This window comes from Mesitornis unicolor, unplaced genomic scaffold (assembly GCF_000695765.1).
Source record: "Mesitornis unicolor isolate BGI_N332 unplaced genomic scaffold, ASM69576v1 scaffold2694, whole genome shotgun sequence".
NCBI lineage: Eukaryota > Metazoa > Chordata > Aves > Mesitornithiformes > Mesitornithidae > Mesitornis > Mesitornis unicolor.
Window position 1 is genome coordinate 1 of NW_010181892.1, and position 17,934 is coordinate 17,934.

General features: G+C 40.0%; 1 protein-coding gene across 1 annotated transcript in view; it reads left to right on the forward strand.

The window, feature by feature from the left end:
- Positions 1–455: 455 nt before the first annotated feature.
- Positions 456–17,934, forward strand: part of LOC104539897 (WD repeat- and FYVE domain-containing protein 4-like) — a 37,804-nt gene continuing 20,325 nt past the window's right edge. The window contains exons 1-6 of the mRNA XM_010183565.1: positions 456–507; positions 1,057–1,214; positions 1,631–1,869; positions 4,421–4,530; positions 5,470–5,661; positions 6,226–6,365. Of these exons, the coding sequence (XP_010181867.1) occupies positions 456–507; positions 1,057–1,214; positions 1,631–1,869; positions 4,421–4,530; positions 5,470–5,661; positions 6,226–6,365 (891 nt within the window). The remainder of the gene's footprint in view (positions 508–1,056; positions 1,215–1,630; positions 1,870–4,420; positions 4,531–5,469; positions 5,662–6,225; positions 6,366–17,934) is intronic.

Genomic DNA, 17,934 nt, shown 5'->3' on the forward strand with positions numbered 1-17,934 from the left:
ACCCAATACATATGGATTAGCTGTCACAGACAACTTCTCAGCCTGCAGCAGCTGTTTCATATGCCCACACCAAGGGCTAAAGTGTGCAGATAAGGTGCAGTAGTTGTCCTTGCCCTTCTTGTGCTGTTTTTCCCCTCCTATTCCTAACATGGTGCTTAGATGTTCAAGGGAAATGTTGGACGTTTTGAATTATCTCAGTAATGAGTGTCACTTGGAAGTTGTACTCACTTCTTTGAGCAAAACTTCTACTGAATCTGAATCTTTGACAAGCATAATCTGCCAAAGATCCAGTGAAATCAAAGGCCTTTGAATAAAGGCTGAAAGTGAATTTGAGTCTGATTTCCTGACTGTTTTCCTGCTGTACTAATATGTATACAGTCACTGTATAGGCTTCTCCAGAGGATGCCACCTCAGAGCAGAAGAGACATTTTCAGACAAAAGTTTTGCTGTCTGCTATGGATGTCTTCCATGTTACCAGCCAAGGCGAGGGGAAAACAAGACCAAGAGGTGAGTGGTGAGAGTCAGATCATTAGCTAGCTGATATTTTAATTCCTAGATAGGTTTGGAAACTGTAGCTAGAAAGACAGCCCAGCTCAGCAGGCTGGCCTGTATGGTCACTCCTGCTGTAGGCCACTTTGCACAAGTTACAGTAGTTGTACCATTTTCTAGAAAGCTTCTTCACTTTTCTCTCTCTTTTTGAGAGCAGATTCTGAACATTAAAAAGGGAGTACTTAGAAATCTAAGTTTATCCCTGAGCACATCTAGAAACAACCTTGATAACTTATTTTTTACTTCTCTCCTTACCGAGTCATTAGTTGGACCAGTCCTTCATGACAGTATTTTAGTGAGATTGGTTGTGTCCTTAGGATGGAGCCATAATTTCCAGTCTGATTAAGGTACTTCTGCTAGATCTAAAGTTTTCTTAGACATGTCCCACCACTGAGAATTTATGGCATGAGACTTGTTCTTTCTCAGCTCTGGTAACCTCACTTCTCACATAATTATTTTGGCATCTAACTTGTTTAGACATAAACAACTGTCTTGTATCCTCTCCAGGGAGCAGTGATCCTCATGGCACTTCAGAAACAACTGTACCTACATCCATGACAAATATTGCTTATTTTGCTCAGAAGCTGGTTGAGAAGCTGAACAGTGGAATGTTTGCTGCTGATCCCAAACAAATCTTGCTCTTCACTGCCAGACAGATTATGGGGGTGAGTGTTTCACACTGAGGTCGTGATACCGCAATTCTCAAGAAGGAGGCTGTAATCCATTTGGTGGTTGTGATTGTTTTTGTTTGCTTGCATGAACACGCAGTCATTCATAAATAGCAATATTTATATAAATATCAATAAGGGCTAGATGGTGCAGCGTAAAGAAGGGATAGTTAGCTCTTTTGTGCCACTCTGTTTACTATGTATGTGTTGCTGAACAGGACTAAATTAATCTCTTCCACAATTCTGGGGACTTCAGCAGAAATTCAGGAAAAGGAAATTTGTATCTAACAGGTAGTTCAGGGGAATTTTGCTGAACTAAGTTTGCAACAGCTTAAATGAAGTTAGAGTACTGAATCCTTGGGAAGAGAGTTATTTGAGCACGCCAAGTACTCTACTTTTTTGTGTTTTCACAGGTCCTAGAAAGCACCATTTCTCAAAAGGAAGTTTTCCTCAGTGCCCTGTACAGCTGTCTAAACAGAGCCATCCTATACTGCCTATCAAGACCACAACAATCGCTGCCTGAACAGTTTAATGTCCTGAACACTCTCAATGTTCTGCAGGAGCAGTGGGACATTATTTTTGCAACTTACAACTCAAATAGTAATTTTGTCGTGTGCCTAATGTACTGCCTTTGCCAACTGAATTTGGGCAGGTACAAATGTTGATCTCAGTATAAAGCTTGTTTACATCTCTGTGCTGTTATCTAAGGGATTGGGTGCAGAGGGGGGAGATTTCACAAACCGTAGGCAATATCCACTTTGAGGAATCACTAGAATCTGAGATTGAGGTGGATTCAGCTAGACTAAGGACTTTGGATGTGGCGTATGTACTATATCCTAGCAAGTATTGGGGGTCACTGCTCTGGGGGCTTAAAGCACTGTTCTGCTTTAAGTTGGACAAACCTTCTGCTCTGATTTGAATCATAGGATACCAGGTTGGAAGGGACCACATGGATCACCTAGTCCAACCTCAATTGGACACAATTTGGTGTCTGTTGAAGTGGCAGAGTAAAACCACTTGGGAAAAGGTGGTCGTTTTCCTCATACACTTAAAAAACCTAACCAAAACAAAACAAAACCAAAACCCCTAAAAAACCTAAACCAAAAAAAACCCACCATGGGTGTATTTTGATGCAATTTTTTACCATTTGATTTGGAGGAGAAGGTGGTTACTAATGCGCTTAATGTTCTGGAGGCAATTGTTTGTCTTTCAGCAAGAAAATGGAAGAGATAAACTGTTCTTCAGTAGGAAGGCTAGCTTTTCCTTGAAATACTAGTGATTGGAAAATTTCCGACCACCAGCTAGCCTTGTTCAGAGGCAGGCTAGTATGTACGTTTGTGGGTGTAATAAGCAAGGCACAGTGGATAGTAGATACGTAACAGTTATTTTTTTTAAATTTTGAAGAGAATGTTTCATTTCAGAGACACCCAGACAAGCTTGCACCTTTGTCTAAGCAGAACCCTTAAACCTGCACACAGATTTAATTGCTACTCTTCATTAAACAAAACTTCTGTGTTGTATCTGTTTCACTCATCCAGCATTTCCAGCAGCTTACTCACTTTGGAGTAGTAACTGCAGTTAACAAGCTTGAACTGGTTTCAGTGGGGTTGGCTTACAAGCCCAGCACTAAAATGAGAATCTGTAAACCTTCCTGGGATGTGGGCTAGGATCACTCCACAAGCATGCAGGTGGCCATTCTCCGAGACGTCTGCATGGGCTAATTTAGGGACATGTTTTCTCTGATATATCAGTTGTTCTTGTGTGTGTACATTTAAAACATATATAAAACTGTGCATGGATCTTGTGAATCTTTAAGCTTATTGTTTCTTGGATCTAAGCTTCAAAGTTCTGGTCATACTGAAGAGTTTTGACATTGACTTGGATAGGGCTAGAACATCTGTACCCACTCTCTTTGCTGTTCTTACAAGTGGTATATCAGAAGTACTGTTCTTAATGTAAGCTGGGGAGTTATTTTGGAAATTCTGTTTTGTGCAAAGAAGCAAATATTAGCTAGCCCTTTATTCACTATAATGCTGTTTGTTGTTTCAATGAAAACCTTCTGTGCTGCTTAGATGGTCTGAATTGAATCCATTAATATCACAGCAGAAATGAGCTGCACTTTCATAGGTCATTTCTTCATCATTCTTATTCCAGTCAGATAATAATTGCCAGGCCAAAACTGTTGAGATGGAATAAGGGTTACTTGTATGTAGCAACAGTAGACACATTAAAAAAAATCATTTGCAGAAGTGTTGGTGTTATGCAAAAGCCAAACGTAGCAAATCCAAGGAATCAAGATTGTGGTAGTTTAAAGAAAATCAGAAATAAAAATGATAGCTTTGCATACCCAAGAGATTTGACTCTCCCATGTAGTAGTGCCTGTTTACGACCGAAAGAATGTAGTATGTTACTAGTGGCTATAGATAACATATATGATATTGACAGCACTTCTGTGACCCAGTCCAGGCTTTCTGGATGCCTTAACTAAGCCTGTTGCAATTATTTTAAGTATTACTACTGTGCTGAAACTTCTGCTATCTTTTACCTACTGAGTGGTAGATTATCTGACACACAGCACACCCCCAAAGCAGCACAAACTCTTTTTGGCCTTGGTGATGTTCTCAATTAGAATCACATCTATGTGATGCTAATACCATGGATCTAAAGACTGCAGCTTTTTTGTGCTGAGGGCTTTATAAACTGAATGAACAATCACTGATGCAAAGAACTTAGACTAAGTAAGCAGTTCAGGTGTAGGATACAGCAAGGCAGTGTTTCCCACATAATGGGAGAAGAAATTCAGAGCAAAGAGGTGGCATACAAGATGCTCAGGGGAGGTACAAGAAAGCTGGATGCAATCTGGCTACGTCAGTTCAGCCCTGTGTTCCAGCTAATTGAGATGAATGGTACATACAAGTGCACTAGGAAGTGTAGGGATAAGGCACGTACAGCAGAGTGATCCATAGGATCCTGATGACTGCTCCTTGACTTTGAAAATAAGACTGGTGGTAGTTTAGTTCCCAGTTCCTGTAAATCCTACGGTACCATGTGATTGGTGTAAGCACTCGAGCCTGGGAATACTGATCTACTAAATGAATTGAGTAGGAGTGCATGTGTATAAATACCTTTAGATTTTTCACTGTGCTCATTCTGTTCGAAGTCTGGTTTCCTCATGTGGCCTTCTTTTTTTCTTTTTGCCACAGCTATCCAGAAGGTTTTGGGGTGGATGCAAAACCAAAGCTAGCTTCTCATCACCAAATTTTCCTTGCACCCAGTGAAGAAGAAAAGGGCAGCCTGCCTACTCCAGATGATGGTAATTTATGGCCCATGTTGCCTTTGGCTTACAAAGCAGGAAGGTGTGTGACACAAACAGTTATCAGAGGAGCCTGTGCCTCTTTGGTGTTTAGGCACTGCAGGCACAGCATGGAGAAAGGAAGGTTGTGCTAAAAATGGCTTATGTTTGCATCATACCTTTTTATCCAAAATTCACACCTCACATCCTCAGGACTAATGGATATCAGTTTGGAGATCTCTTCTTCATGTTGTGGCCAGTATCAGTGCCCAGATGCATACTATTTGTAGCTTTACTTCTTTTTTCCCAAGGCCTATACAGAGCTTGTGTCTGTTGTACACAGGAAGAAACATTTTGCTCTTAAGAGAAACACTGGAAAAAATTTGGGCTGGATTCAGCGTGGAGGCTGTCAGCTGAACCCTATGCTCCTTTTTTTTTAAATTTATTTTTTAAATGTATTGGCTTGGATATGGTGCAACCAAATTAGCCTGATTTTCAGAAAAGTACAGGAAAACAGCTCAACACTTCCTTGTGCAGCATCCCGTTGCTGTGACAGATTGTTTCACAACTTGGTTACCTTCCCTCCACTGTCTCTAATCATGTTTGGCAATGTCAAGGTATGTTCTTCGTGTGCTTGAGCATTCTGTGTATGCTAAGATCATCAAAATTCTGATGAGACGGTTTTCTAAGATAGAAACCAGTTAGAATCCTCTGTCACTCGTACTTGTTTCTTTCAGGGAGTTGAAATATGGTAAAAGAAATATCCTGCTGTTTTCTGTATTAGACTAACTAGTCTGGCTTAGAACTTATGAAGGCAGTAGACAAAATGGAGCAACACCACTGACTCCAGCAGTTACTTTGGACCAGAGCTGTTCCAGATGAGATGTTTTTGCTTTATTTGCTGCTTGGCTTGTTACACACAAAAATGATTCTTCATTTTTAGTTTCTTTTGTTTCCTAGTCCATCAGGAGATTCTGAGAACAGTAGAAATCATCTGGAAGCAGCTCGTTTCTCAAAGACGGCAGGCTCTGGAGGACATTTACAAGATGGATCTTTCTGTAAAAGGAAATGACAAAGAAAGGGACATGAAGATAACGGAGATCACTCCTTTATGGGAAGAAATTATGACGAAAGCTTGGCTACACTTAATAGGTCTCTGTTCTTTTATAGAACACTCGTAGTAAGCAAAGACATGGTGGTAAATGTAGTGCTTAATGGAAAGCTGCTGATTCCTTGGTTATAGCCTTCCTCTGCACATCACCTGCTAGATCAAGCAGGTTCTCAGTTTCTCTCATCCAGGATTATAATTGCTTGCTGTGTCATGCCCTAGTCCTTCTGTAATCACCTGGTTATGCTGTAGGACTTCTGCTGTACTACAAGAGAAATCTCCTTAAGACAATTGTATCCCATAGGAGAATTTAAAAGGGAGAGTATTTGGGTGGAGAAGGGCATCCCAATGTGTGAAGTGCTGTAGGGATTCAAAGTTCATGTCTGTATAATGACACTGGTCAATGGCAGAACTTTGTGAGGCTTTTAAATAAAGACTTGAGAATTACATGCTTATTCAATGCTCCCCTTATAAATAGAAGGACAAGCCAGCTGAACTGAGGCAGTACGATGTTGTTGTGTCTTGTGTAACAGGGATACAAACCCTCTACCTTCTCACTGGCTCAGTTTCCAGTCTTACAAGCTTTTTTTGTCTGTTCTGGCCCACAGCATCTGAAAAGAAGCTTCTGCAATATAAAGCAGGGCCAGGCCTGTCACAGAGCAAGCACAATTACTGGAGTGAAAGCCTCTCTTCAGCTATTAGGTTGATGCCTGGCCGAAACACAAAGGAAATGACATGCAAATCTGAGGTAAGTCCTGCTCTTTGTCTTTTCTGGCTCTGTCACTCATCTGATTTGATATGGCTCTGAAGAATTTGTCTGGAGTTGGGAGGCTTCCTGAGTACGTTTGGTGGCAGGTTCCATTGTTACACTAGACACCTATTGCAGTTAAGGTTCCTTTTCTAGACTACTAGAAGTAATCTCCAAGAAATAGCTACTGTTCTAAAGAACTTTGATTGGCAGCTTTACCATACAATGTATTAATGCACACCTTTTTTGCATGAGGCCTAATTATTGCACTTGAAAGGAAAAAAGTAAGCAACCCATGTGTTTCTGCTCACAGGGCTCTGGTTGGGTCAGAGCAAGGTGAGAAGATGCTGGCTTTGCTGCTGCTTTTGACTTACATCACTTATGTAAACTTTATCTTTCCGGCACTGAATTAGTAAAATGGATCAGTTTATTACCCATAGTACTATCCTTCCATTTTCTACTCAATATGAAGTATTAAAGGTCCCAGTTTTAGTTTAGCCTCAAGAGAGAAGGAGACAAATGCTTATATAAACCAGGGATGGGCCTGGAGGGTATGCAGCATTCGTACTACCAGCAATGAAGGCAGACTACCTTCTCCATGTGTAAGTTCCTCCTTTGCTGAGAGGGCCATTTCCATGTTTTTGCCGGGCATTTTTTAACACAAAAAGAGCACCAGGTAGATGTTACTTGTTTAAGTGCGTTAGGGCTACAGTAACAAGCTGTAGGGCAGGGCAGCTGTGCATTTGCAGAATTTTCAGAGCTTTGGACTGAGCTTGTGTTTACTGCAGTGCTGCAGCATTTTTTTAATCCTGTTGAGGAAACCGTAAGCATAATACAGCATTAGTTGAGGGAGTGAGTCTTAACCCTCTAGCTCAAGCTGCAGCAGGTTGCAGCTTTATCCCCAGTGATGGGTGGTTCACTTCCAGGTATGTTGATCAGGAAGTTTATGATACAGTAATGTGTCTGAGAGTATCTTACTGAGCTCCAAGTTTGTTTCTTTTTTTTCTCAGGATGCCACAGCATCCTTCTCCTTCCTTAAAATCAGTTTGCTGCTTACAGAGTGAGCAAGTTCTTCCCAGGTACATATGTAGACTGTGATGTCATGCTACAAGAGCATCGAGTATTTGCCCTGGGGTCTGTTTAATTATTTTTTAAAATTAATTTTGATTATTACAGCTGATTACACCTCAGTGAGCAATGTAATTGATATTTGTAAATGTATCCCAAGAAACATTTTGTACAACATGCTTTTTGCTGTTGAAGGTTAAAGACTCCGTTATTGGTTTTCCCCTAAATATGCCCACATCATTAGTTCCTCCAGTGAAAAGGTTGCCATCTGGAAAAGGCAGCACGGAGACATTATTCAGGCACAAGTGCATGAAATTGGTGTTTCTGCATCTTCTGTCTCTCTTCTGCAAGGAAGCGGCTTGTAATTAAAGGAGCTGAGTTTGGAGGAAACATTACTCATTTGGTGTTATTCCTTATCATGTCAAGGACTGACAGCTCCACAGCTCTGATAAATTGTTCCTCTCAATGAGATGTGAAGCTACAGTTCCAAATGTTCTTCTCCACTCTCTCTCTCCCCTCCTTTCTCCCTCCAGCCCATCTTTGAAGGAGTTTGATACACTTTTGAGAGAGATTAAGAGCAATAAAATTAATCTCTTTGCTCTTTAACAGCCCTTTTTCTTCGTACACTTCACAAATACGGTATAAGGTGGGATTTTCAGTATCAAAGGAATTTGTGAGCACAAGTTACATTAAAAGTAAATGGTATTGGTGCTTCTAAGTCATATATTTGACCCAACTTTGGCAGTCACTTTAAAAAAGTGTTGTAATGTGACTTTGTATAATTTGCTGTGTCTCACGTGCCTTCTGTATTCACTTGGGAAGAATCTTCAGGTAGTGGCCTCTGTCTTTACTACTGCTTGTTATGGACCCATGCCCTACACCAATAAGAAGCTGATTGAAACACTGAGATAAAAGGAAAAGTAGCAGCATGAACTATACAGTGAGAGAAAAGGCTTTAAATCCCGTAGTAAAATAAATAAAAATAGGTTAGCAACAACTGATTGTTTTTGTCATCTTCCACAAGCTGTGAGAGTAACAACCACTACAGCAATGACATTTCAGTAAATTGTAAAACAGTCAACAGCTACCATGCAATGTCCTGAGGTTCCTCCTGAGGATGAGTGCCTGAGAAAGGTTACAAGCAGCATACTTCTAACTGCTGTAAGACACAGTACTGCCTCAGGGCTGTAGATACAGTTGTTCTTTACGAGAAATGCAAACCCTCCTGAGTTTTATAGCAGGCCTGATCATGCCTGTCCTCTCCTGTTTTGACTCATTAATTATATTCTTCTGTGTCAGAGACCTAGATCCCTTAAGAGAACAAAATAGAAAAGGTCTTTTCATGGAATCATAGAATGGTTTGTGTTGGAAGGGACCTTTAAAGCTCATCTAGTCCAACCCCCTTGCAGTGAGCAGGGACACCTTTAACTATACCAAGTTGCTCAGAGTCCCATCCAACCTAACCCTGAATGCTTCCAGGGATGGGACTTCTACCACCTCTCTGGGCAACCTGTTCCAGTGTTTCACCACTCTCATTGTTAAAAATTTCTTCCTTATATCTGGTCTAAATCTACCCTCTTTTAGTTTAAATCCATTACCCCTTGTCCTGTCGCAACATATCCTGCTAAAAAGATTGACCCCATATTTCTTATAGGCCCCAGGTATTGAAAGGCTGCAATGAGATCTTTCTGGAGCCCTCTCTTCTCCAGGCTGAACAGCCCCAACATTCACAGCCTTTCCTCGTAGGAGAGGTGTTCTGTCCCTCTGATCATTTTTGACCTGCACCAATGTCTGACTATGTCCTTCTTACACTGGGGGCCCCAAAGCTGAACACAGTACTACGGGTGGGGTCTCCCAAGAGTGGAGTAGAGGGGCAGAATCACCTTCCTTAACCTGCTGGCCATGCCTCTTCCAATGCAGCCTAGGATACAGTTGGCTTTCTGGGCTGTGAGTGCACATTGCCAGCTCATGTCCAGCTTTTCATCCACCAGTACCCCCAAGTCCTTCTCTGCAGGGCTGCTCTCAATCCCTTCATTCCCCATCCTGTATTGATAATGGGGATTGCCCTGACCCAGGTGCAGGACCCTGTGCTTGGCCTTGTTGAACCTCCTGAGGTTTGCACAGACCCACTTCTCCAGCATGTCCAGGTTCTTCTGGAGGGCATCCCATCCCTTAGGCATGTCAAACACACCACTCATCTTGGTGCACTCAATCCCACTGTCTATGTCATTGATGAAGATACTGTTCCCAGTATGGATCCCTGAGGGGACACCACTTGTCACCAACCTCCATCTGTACATTGAGCCATTGACCACTACACTCTAGATGAGACCATCCAACCAATTCCTCATCCACTGAACAGTCTGCCTATCAAATCCGTATCTCTTCAATTTTTAATCCCAGTCTTCAGAATGAAGAGGTTAACAGAGACTTCCTAACTTCTAATTGCAAAACCAGAAACTTTACAGTAGGCTTTTGGTCAGCAAAAATGTATTTGTGAAGACAGCTATAGATAAAAAGCCAGCATCTGACCTACTTTGTACTGGTTTTGTCACTGTCCGTTGCAAGAGAATTCCTCCTAGTTAAGTGGGCAAATGCAGTATTTGAACTCTAAGGATTTTTGAGCAGTTTGATGATAGCTTAGTTTCTGCTCTGCTGCCCTCAGTGTATGCAAGGTCACTGCAGAGATAACGGCAAAAGAAAGTGTTTAATGGTGTAGCTCTGCAAACCAAAAAATACTCTGTTTGGCTTGACTGGGAGGGACTCATTTTTCTTTAGCTGGCTTTGTAGTAAGAGCCCATCTCCTGTGCTAACTCTTGATTGTTAAACCCACAGCAAATCTGTAAAAGATAACTTCATCAGTGTGTCAGCGAGAGCCACCTTTGTCTCTCAAGGTGATGGACAGGAACTTACAAAGACTTGGCCATTATTACCCAAGATGTCAGTGGCAACACTAGCAGCTGAACCCAGAGCTAAATAGCGGACAAGTCCCTTCCAATACTGGCTGCTTCTTTCCTGCATTGTTACAGCATCTTTCAATAACAGACTGTAAAGTTAAGGCTGATGCTGACCAGCCTGCGGTTTCAAACAGTAGTAAAGTCAGTGCCTTGGAGGGCGGTTGTTTACGGTGGGGAGGTATGTGAGGTAGGGAAAAGGAGAGTGGAGCTGAACAAAAAAAAGCTTGCTAATTTGGGATGAAGGAGGGACAAACTCAACTTGCAGTTCATGGTAGGTGAAATGAAGAAGACAGGAATATGTGAAACATGATCACAATTAGTACTTAAAAATTTTTATTACCAATCACTCTGTTTTTCTTTTATCAGCTTTACAATTTAACTGAGTTAAAAAAAAAAAAAAGGAAACATATAATGGTATTTCTTTGAAAAGTGCATCATTTGTGTAACATCTTTATCTTCATAATAGAAGGATAATTAACATCACTAATTATCTAATTAAGTTCATTAACTATCCACCAACAGTGCACCGTGAAGTTGACATTATGTTCTTCTGTCAACAAATGCTTCGATTTCTTAGGAAGTAATTAAAATGTAAATTAGCATGTCATTAAATGCACAAGGGAAGTTTGGAATCAAATATTCATTTCGAAAGTGCTCATAGCACACATTTTTTTTTACTTCAATGAAAGCAGGCACTTTACTATTAATGATGTATATTAAACAATTTCCATTATAATATTATTGTCTTGTTTAATAACTGGCTCAAAGCTAAATTACAGTATGCTGCAGCAGGCTGGAAAAAGTTTCTTTAACTTTGAATGAATAAATTGTTGTGTCCTCTTAATCTGGTATCTGACACACTGCATTTATCATCTCCAGATTGTTTACAAGATCATCAAGAAATAATTCAACAGGTCAATAGGTTAGATAAGAACTGCATGAGAACATAAAATGCAGAGCTACCTCATTTTATATAGTACAAATCACCAGACTTTCTGAAATGTATGGGAATGATTTCCAGATTCATTGAAGATACCTGTTTAACAGAGAAGTTGGAATATCAAGGTTGTATGATGATGAATACAAATTATTAGGCTGACTTATAGCCACAGGCCACTCATCCCACAGTCTGTTCCTTAAAAATGCCTTACTGCTTGCTGCAGGAGGTGGTGCGTGGCGGCAACGCACAGTAGTAACTAGCACAGTATCTATCCTAGCAAAATTGTCCCTTTCTAGATTTATATCGGTTTCATCTTAAAACCTGAAACACAAGAAATAACATCCCTTCCACTTAAATTGGAGAAGAAACTTCTTCTCAGTGAGGGTGCCAGAGCACTGGCCCAGGCTGCCCAGAGAGGTTGTGGAGTCTCCTTCTCTGCAGACATTCAAAACCCGCCTGGACGCCTTCCTGTGCAACCTCATCTGGGTGTTCCTGCTCCGGCAGGGGGATTGGACTGGATGAGCTTTGGAGGTCCCTTCCAATCCCTAACGGTCTGGGATTCTGTGATTCCAAAACTTTTTGTGCATGACCAGTGAGAGGGAGTTATTCTGTTTTTAAACTCAGCGGTGTCCTGCGGCAGTGAAGTCCTTTCATTTAATTACACATTGGATGAAAAGATGTTTTCTTTTATGTTTCCTGTGTATTTTTAACTATATTTTTAAAATATATTTTTGCCTTTTAATCTAAGCAATGTGTCTTGTTCAGGTTTAAGCTTGGATATAGGATTTCAGAAAGTTGAGTTTAATGTTTAAAGCTGTTGACGTTGAAATTTCATCTTTCAAGAGCTGCTGGTTGCAGAGTTTTATTTTCACATAACAGAGATGATGCCAAATGAGTTGAATGATGTTAATGTGAATGAAAGCAGAGTTTTATTTGGTTGCAGAGAAACCCTAGAAACAAGCGCTAGCCACTGAAACAGGTGTTTTTTTTCTTTTCTGAATACATAGAAAGACAAATAATTTTTCATATTCCTCAGTTCAAATATGTCCATTTTCTTCCAGAATTTTGATGCAACATTTTATTTAGAATAATTTCAGAGAGAAATTGTTTGAATTAGGTCGCTTCATATGGATGGTTTCATTCAAAAGCCTGAAGCAGCAATTTAAACTGAATCAAACTTACATTTTAGTTTTAAATCTTTGGGTGGACTCAATATTCTCATCCACAGTTTCCCACGAGGAAATAATTTTTAGTTATTCAGTTTTTAAGTTGTAGATTTGTTCTATTTTTAATGGCAAATAATGCTTTTTCAAAATTATGCTCTTTATGATTAGAAATCTTTATAAGGAGAATAATTATGACCAGATTTGCTTCTCAACAAGATAGGAGTTTATATATGGTGTCTCATCTCATGCAGGGAGCAGTACAAAACGCACATAGGAGTCTAGGTGCCTGGAAAATTAAGCATGACTTTCTGTCAGACAGCGTGGACTGAAAATAGCAAAGAGTGTGAACTGGATGGTTGTATGTTTAAGCAGAGAGCAGGAAATCAGGGGTGGTCCTAGAAATCTCTGCAAGATGAACTTAAATGTTTCCCCGAAATGAGGGTGCAGGTTGATAACCTGTGCCGAAGTCTGTGACCATTCGTTTCTTGTTCTCATCCTTCCTGTCCAAATTAAAGATAAAGCTTGGTTGTGCCTCTCTGTGCTCCATTCATGCTTTTTGCTGCAGAGTAGCCTGGAAAGTCCAGAATTGTTCTGCAAGAACTTAAAAATTCCAAAAGTAATCTTGTCACCTTCAAATGCCTGTCATTTTAGGAAAACTGATAATTTTAGGGGTCACGTAAGAGCTGATTCTTTGTATTCTGTACTGTGTGTTTTAAGCATATGCTGATGTTTACAGAATTCTTTAATCGGCTGAAGGATTAGAAGTGCACATTTTTCTTAGATAAAAGCCATGATTCAAATGTAATCAGAAAATGCCAGTGCATGAGGCTTTCAGATAAATGCATTGAGCTACTATGAAATAAAGTCCTAAGTTGCATACAGCTGTGGAAAAATCACCATTTTAAATAGAAGTAGGAAAATGGTGAGTAAGAAAAAGTGAAGACAAGAAGAGACCCCATTGCTGTTCCCCATAATGCCAAAGTCTGACCTTCACCTTTCACCAGAGGTAAAAGCTAATACCACTGCTGTAACAACAGGATGGAAACTGAGCCCTCCAGAGGTGGAGTGAATTATCTCTAAGTCACAGAAGTCGTTCTCAGAGATGTCTCACCTCCCATTGTGCTTTTTTGCTATTAGGAGACAAGTAATCTGTTCTACCAGGAATTCATCTCTTTAGTAGTATCATCTGTTGAAGGAGTGGGTGTGTACGTAAGTATGCGTACACATAGTTGCTGTAGAAGTAGAGCTACTTCTGTGCTGCTCGAGTTTAGCTGATAAATACAGTGTGCAAGCCTCATCACATGTACACCATATTTCGAATTTATCCTCTTGAAACCCACCCCTGTGTGGGGGTACATTTATGATGCACTGAAATATGGAAGTTTTTCTCATTAAGTTTGCTATTCCCCAACCAACTGGCGATGCCAGGAATCCATCCATGATCCTTAGGAGCAGTTGGCACTGTGCATTAGCCTCCTAGTGGGTTGAGGCACGAAGCTTCCATGCAACACTTAACTGCTGGAACTACTGTCTGTTGAAAAGCTAAATGAATTTTGGCAAAGCAACAATAAAATCTACATGGCAATAACAATTTTGTGATTCAAAAGAGCCTGCAAACAATTCTCAGTGTGGAGAGTGTAATGTGAAGGACTAGCACAAACTTTTCTTTAATCTGCTAAGGAAAACACTGTCTGCCTTAGCTTAATGCTTTTTACCTGGTGGCTAATGAAACGGTTCCAAAATGAACCTACTCACTTCCTAGCGCATAGTCAATTACTTGAAAAGTAGTCTGGTCACAAGATGGGTGGCTTATTGTTTGCACAGGAGAGCAGTGTGCCTGGTTTCTGATTCACCGTGTTAGATTTAGTAGCAGTAGACTTGGAGATGTTATGCACTTTGTCCCTGCATCTGAATTCAACAGAGCTAGTGAATTGTTGGAGACTTCACCTAGCTCTAGTGATTTACTGTAACACTTGGATTTTTCTCTGTGAAACTACCATGCTAGCTGTAATCCTATCCTCTGCTTGTGAGGCTGATGAAGAAGGGTTTGATTTCTTCTCTGTGGTTTATAGTAGCAGGAAAGGGCCAGAAGTATTGGGCTTTAATTGTGCATGCCAGGAGAGGAAATTCTGGTTAGATGCGTGGAAAAAGGAGGAGCTTGAGAACTGAAGTGAATACAAGAAGATAGCTTTCACACCTCAAGAGTTTAGAGTCAAAACTTAACTGTTGACAGTCTGGCTCTGTAGCTCTGTAAGTCATAGTGGTGCAGGATTTTTCCATTAAAAAGATTATTCGCTTTAGCTGGTAACTGAAAAAATCAATCGCTTTTGTGAGAAAGTGTCTGCTTCCTGACTAAGTCATATCATCAGTGACAGAAGATCCATGCTGGTTTGGACGTGCAGTCCAGAGGCCAGAGCTGAGGTATGGGGCTGCCGAGAGGAACAATGCTGTACCACAGGGGGATGCCATTTCAAGTTGAGCTGCTGGGAAATATATACTTAAGTAAAACGGAACCATCTGGCTCTTTATAAAATGGCATTTCCTGAGGGTTATTTCTGTTTTATTAAAAAATTGCAGCTTTTCTGTTTGATTCAAGATGGGAAGGGTGTATCACATTAGTATCATGTAATTTTTCTCATTCTAATGAAGCTAATTTCCTCATTTCCTCTTTTGCAGTGATCACCTGTAGAGATTTTAAGCATGTTTCGTGGCCACTTTTAAGGTCCAAGTGCTGCATATCTATTATCTCCACGTTTCTAACTTCAATGCTTGGATTAAAGGCAAATCTGTCCCCTTTCAGTAGCAGACAACCTGTATATAAAAGTTGCAAAGTGTATGCCTAAACACATCCTGAAACACTGTAATTTCTTGAATCAGGGTCATCCAATCTGTTTCTGCCGTGCACTAACTCTTTCTCGCTGTCACATGTGCTGTTTACACGCAGTTTGTTGTGTCCCTAAAAGCTAAAACCCACTGTTTGCTTTTTTCTATGCCCATATAATAATTTCTTAAAACCTAATGATTTCTTGAATAGCAGTTATTAGATAAAAAAATCTCCCATGTAAAATTGTGACAGCCCAAGTTAGAGGAATAAGGTATGTGGACTCTTCCTGTGATAGAAGATCTAATATCTGATAAATCAGCTATATGAGAATACGATCTCTAATTTGGTTCATCAAACTGTATCCCTCTTCCACTACCGCATGCTGTCACCACATATATCCTGAGGCTTATCAAGATGTTTCAAATTAATTCAAGTTGCATTTACCCTATCACCAACCCCCCCTTCCCCTGCAACCAAGTCATAGTGGCAGGATGTTCCAGAAACTCGCTTGTCTTAGTTTCCCCAGCTGTAAGCTAAAGACTTTAACCTCTTTCATAAAGACCTTTGAGATGTACTGGTGAAAAATACTGCACACGAGCAGATACTTTTGTTATAGCTGGGATGCTATATGAATGCTTTTACTGTGTGTGCATATATATTTGTAATATTTATTTTACTCATTTTAACTAATGTAGCAGACTAAGATCACTAGTTCTAGTCCTCACCAACAGATAACTCAAACACATGCTTCAAAACAAGTATGCGGATCTTCCCACTATCATCGGGATCTGGATATTTCATCTTTCCTTTTGGCTCTTCCAGTTCCAAAATTATTTTGTCTTGAAGTTTATTTTCATTTGTTAAGAGTTTTGGCACATGATTTTGTGTGCATGTCTGTTCTGTAATAGAACATGTAGCCTTTAATTCCCCAAAGAAAGTGTCAATGTACAGAGCTCCAATGACATAATATTTCTTTAGGATATGTGGGATATGTGGCATCTGTATCATGCAATATGAGTTTATTACGGCAAGCCTTAATATTTATACGGTGCAAGAGTGTTAAGTGAAATATATATACCTATATATAAAAAAAATTAAAAATCAGGCATAAAACACTCCAGAGCTCAACAGAGAATTGTTACCTTAGAAGTCACACCTCAACATTTTCTTTTTCCCTTTTTCTTTTTCAACTGTTATTACAAGCAGCCTTTCGATTGCTTTAGTTGAAAGAAATGAGAGAAATTCCACTCTGAGTTTTTCTGGCATGCTAATTTCTCTGTTTGCCAGCATTTTTCTCCTTGCTGGTTTTACCTTTCCCCGATGCTAATAATTTTCTCTTCTATTTGCGTGAGGTCTCCAAGCAGCAAGAGGAAAAGCTTTTTGATTCCATTCTTTGTTTGTTTGTTTGTAATAGGGAAATAGCTTATAAATTCCATCACCTTTTCAAGCTCTAAATATTGGCTGGGGAATCTGAGGCAGCAAAACAAGCTGATTCTGTTTAGAATGTGATAGTCTAAGGCTGCAAAGTAGAGAAGTCTATGTAAAAAAACAGCAAAAAACAACAAAGAAAACAAAAAAAGCCCAACAAAAAACCAACTTAAAGCATACTCAGGCTTGTAGCCCAGGATAGATCAATATGGCAGAAACTCAAACCTTGTATTATGTGGCAAAATATTAACAATTATCAACCTGGCATCCTGGTTTTGTTCAAGATAGACATTACACTGTGGCAGTGTTGCATTTAATCTACTGCATAAAGTGTTGTGATTTTAAAGGATAGCTACCTGTAATTTTTAATGGAAACTGTTTATTTGTTAGGACCTTGTTTGCTCTAGTTGTCCATTAAGCATTACAGTGTAATTATTCTGACTGAACTCTTAATAAATAATAGCTTGGTCTATACTCTCCATGTTTATTGGATATCTTTTTCAGATTTTCTTTTTCTTCGTGGATTTGTTTTGGGGTTGTTTTTTGGTTTTGGTTTTGGTTTTGGTTTTCCCCTAATCACAGTGATCTCCAATTTTGTTATTTGTTCATTTCGTTCTACAACCAGATGGTTTTCTTGTGGGGATGATCATCAGGGACATGTTCATCTGGTTGAAGATGGCTGGCTATTGCTCGTTTGGAAGCCAAAGTGGTTAGTCTTCAGTTCACCAGACGTAGCTAGCAGAATTTTTCCTTCTTAGGGCCATTCATATGTTTCAAGTCTAGGAGCTGGGTCAGTGAGGTCAGTGAAAATGTTTACAATGTGGGCTTTGACCTTAGGGGTCTGATTGGTGACCATGAGTGAAATACAGACTATGAGCAACTTTGAAACAGCTACTAGTACAGCACTGACTGTACTTCAATAGCCTGTGGGTATCTGGAATGGTTGTTAATACTTGGAGGAATTGGCTGTCTATTCTGAATGGCTTTTAGCCTACGTCCACACAGAGCTGGGATCTCAGCTCTTCTCCTGCATGGAGCCCAGCTCAACAGCACAGAGATGCTGCTGCTTTCTAGGTCAGCCTTTATGGGAGTTTTATATGAATTATGGAATAGTTTTGTGAGGCCACAACTGTGATTACAGGTTTAATGATGCTTTAAACAAACAAAAATGTAATGACTTTCATCA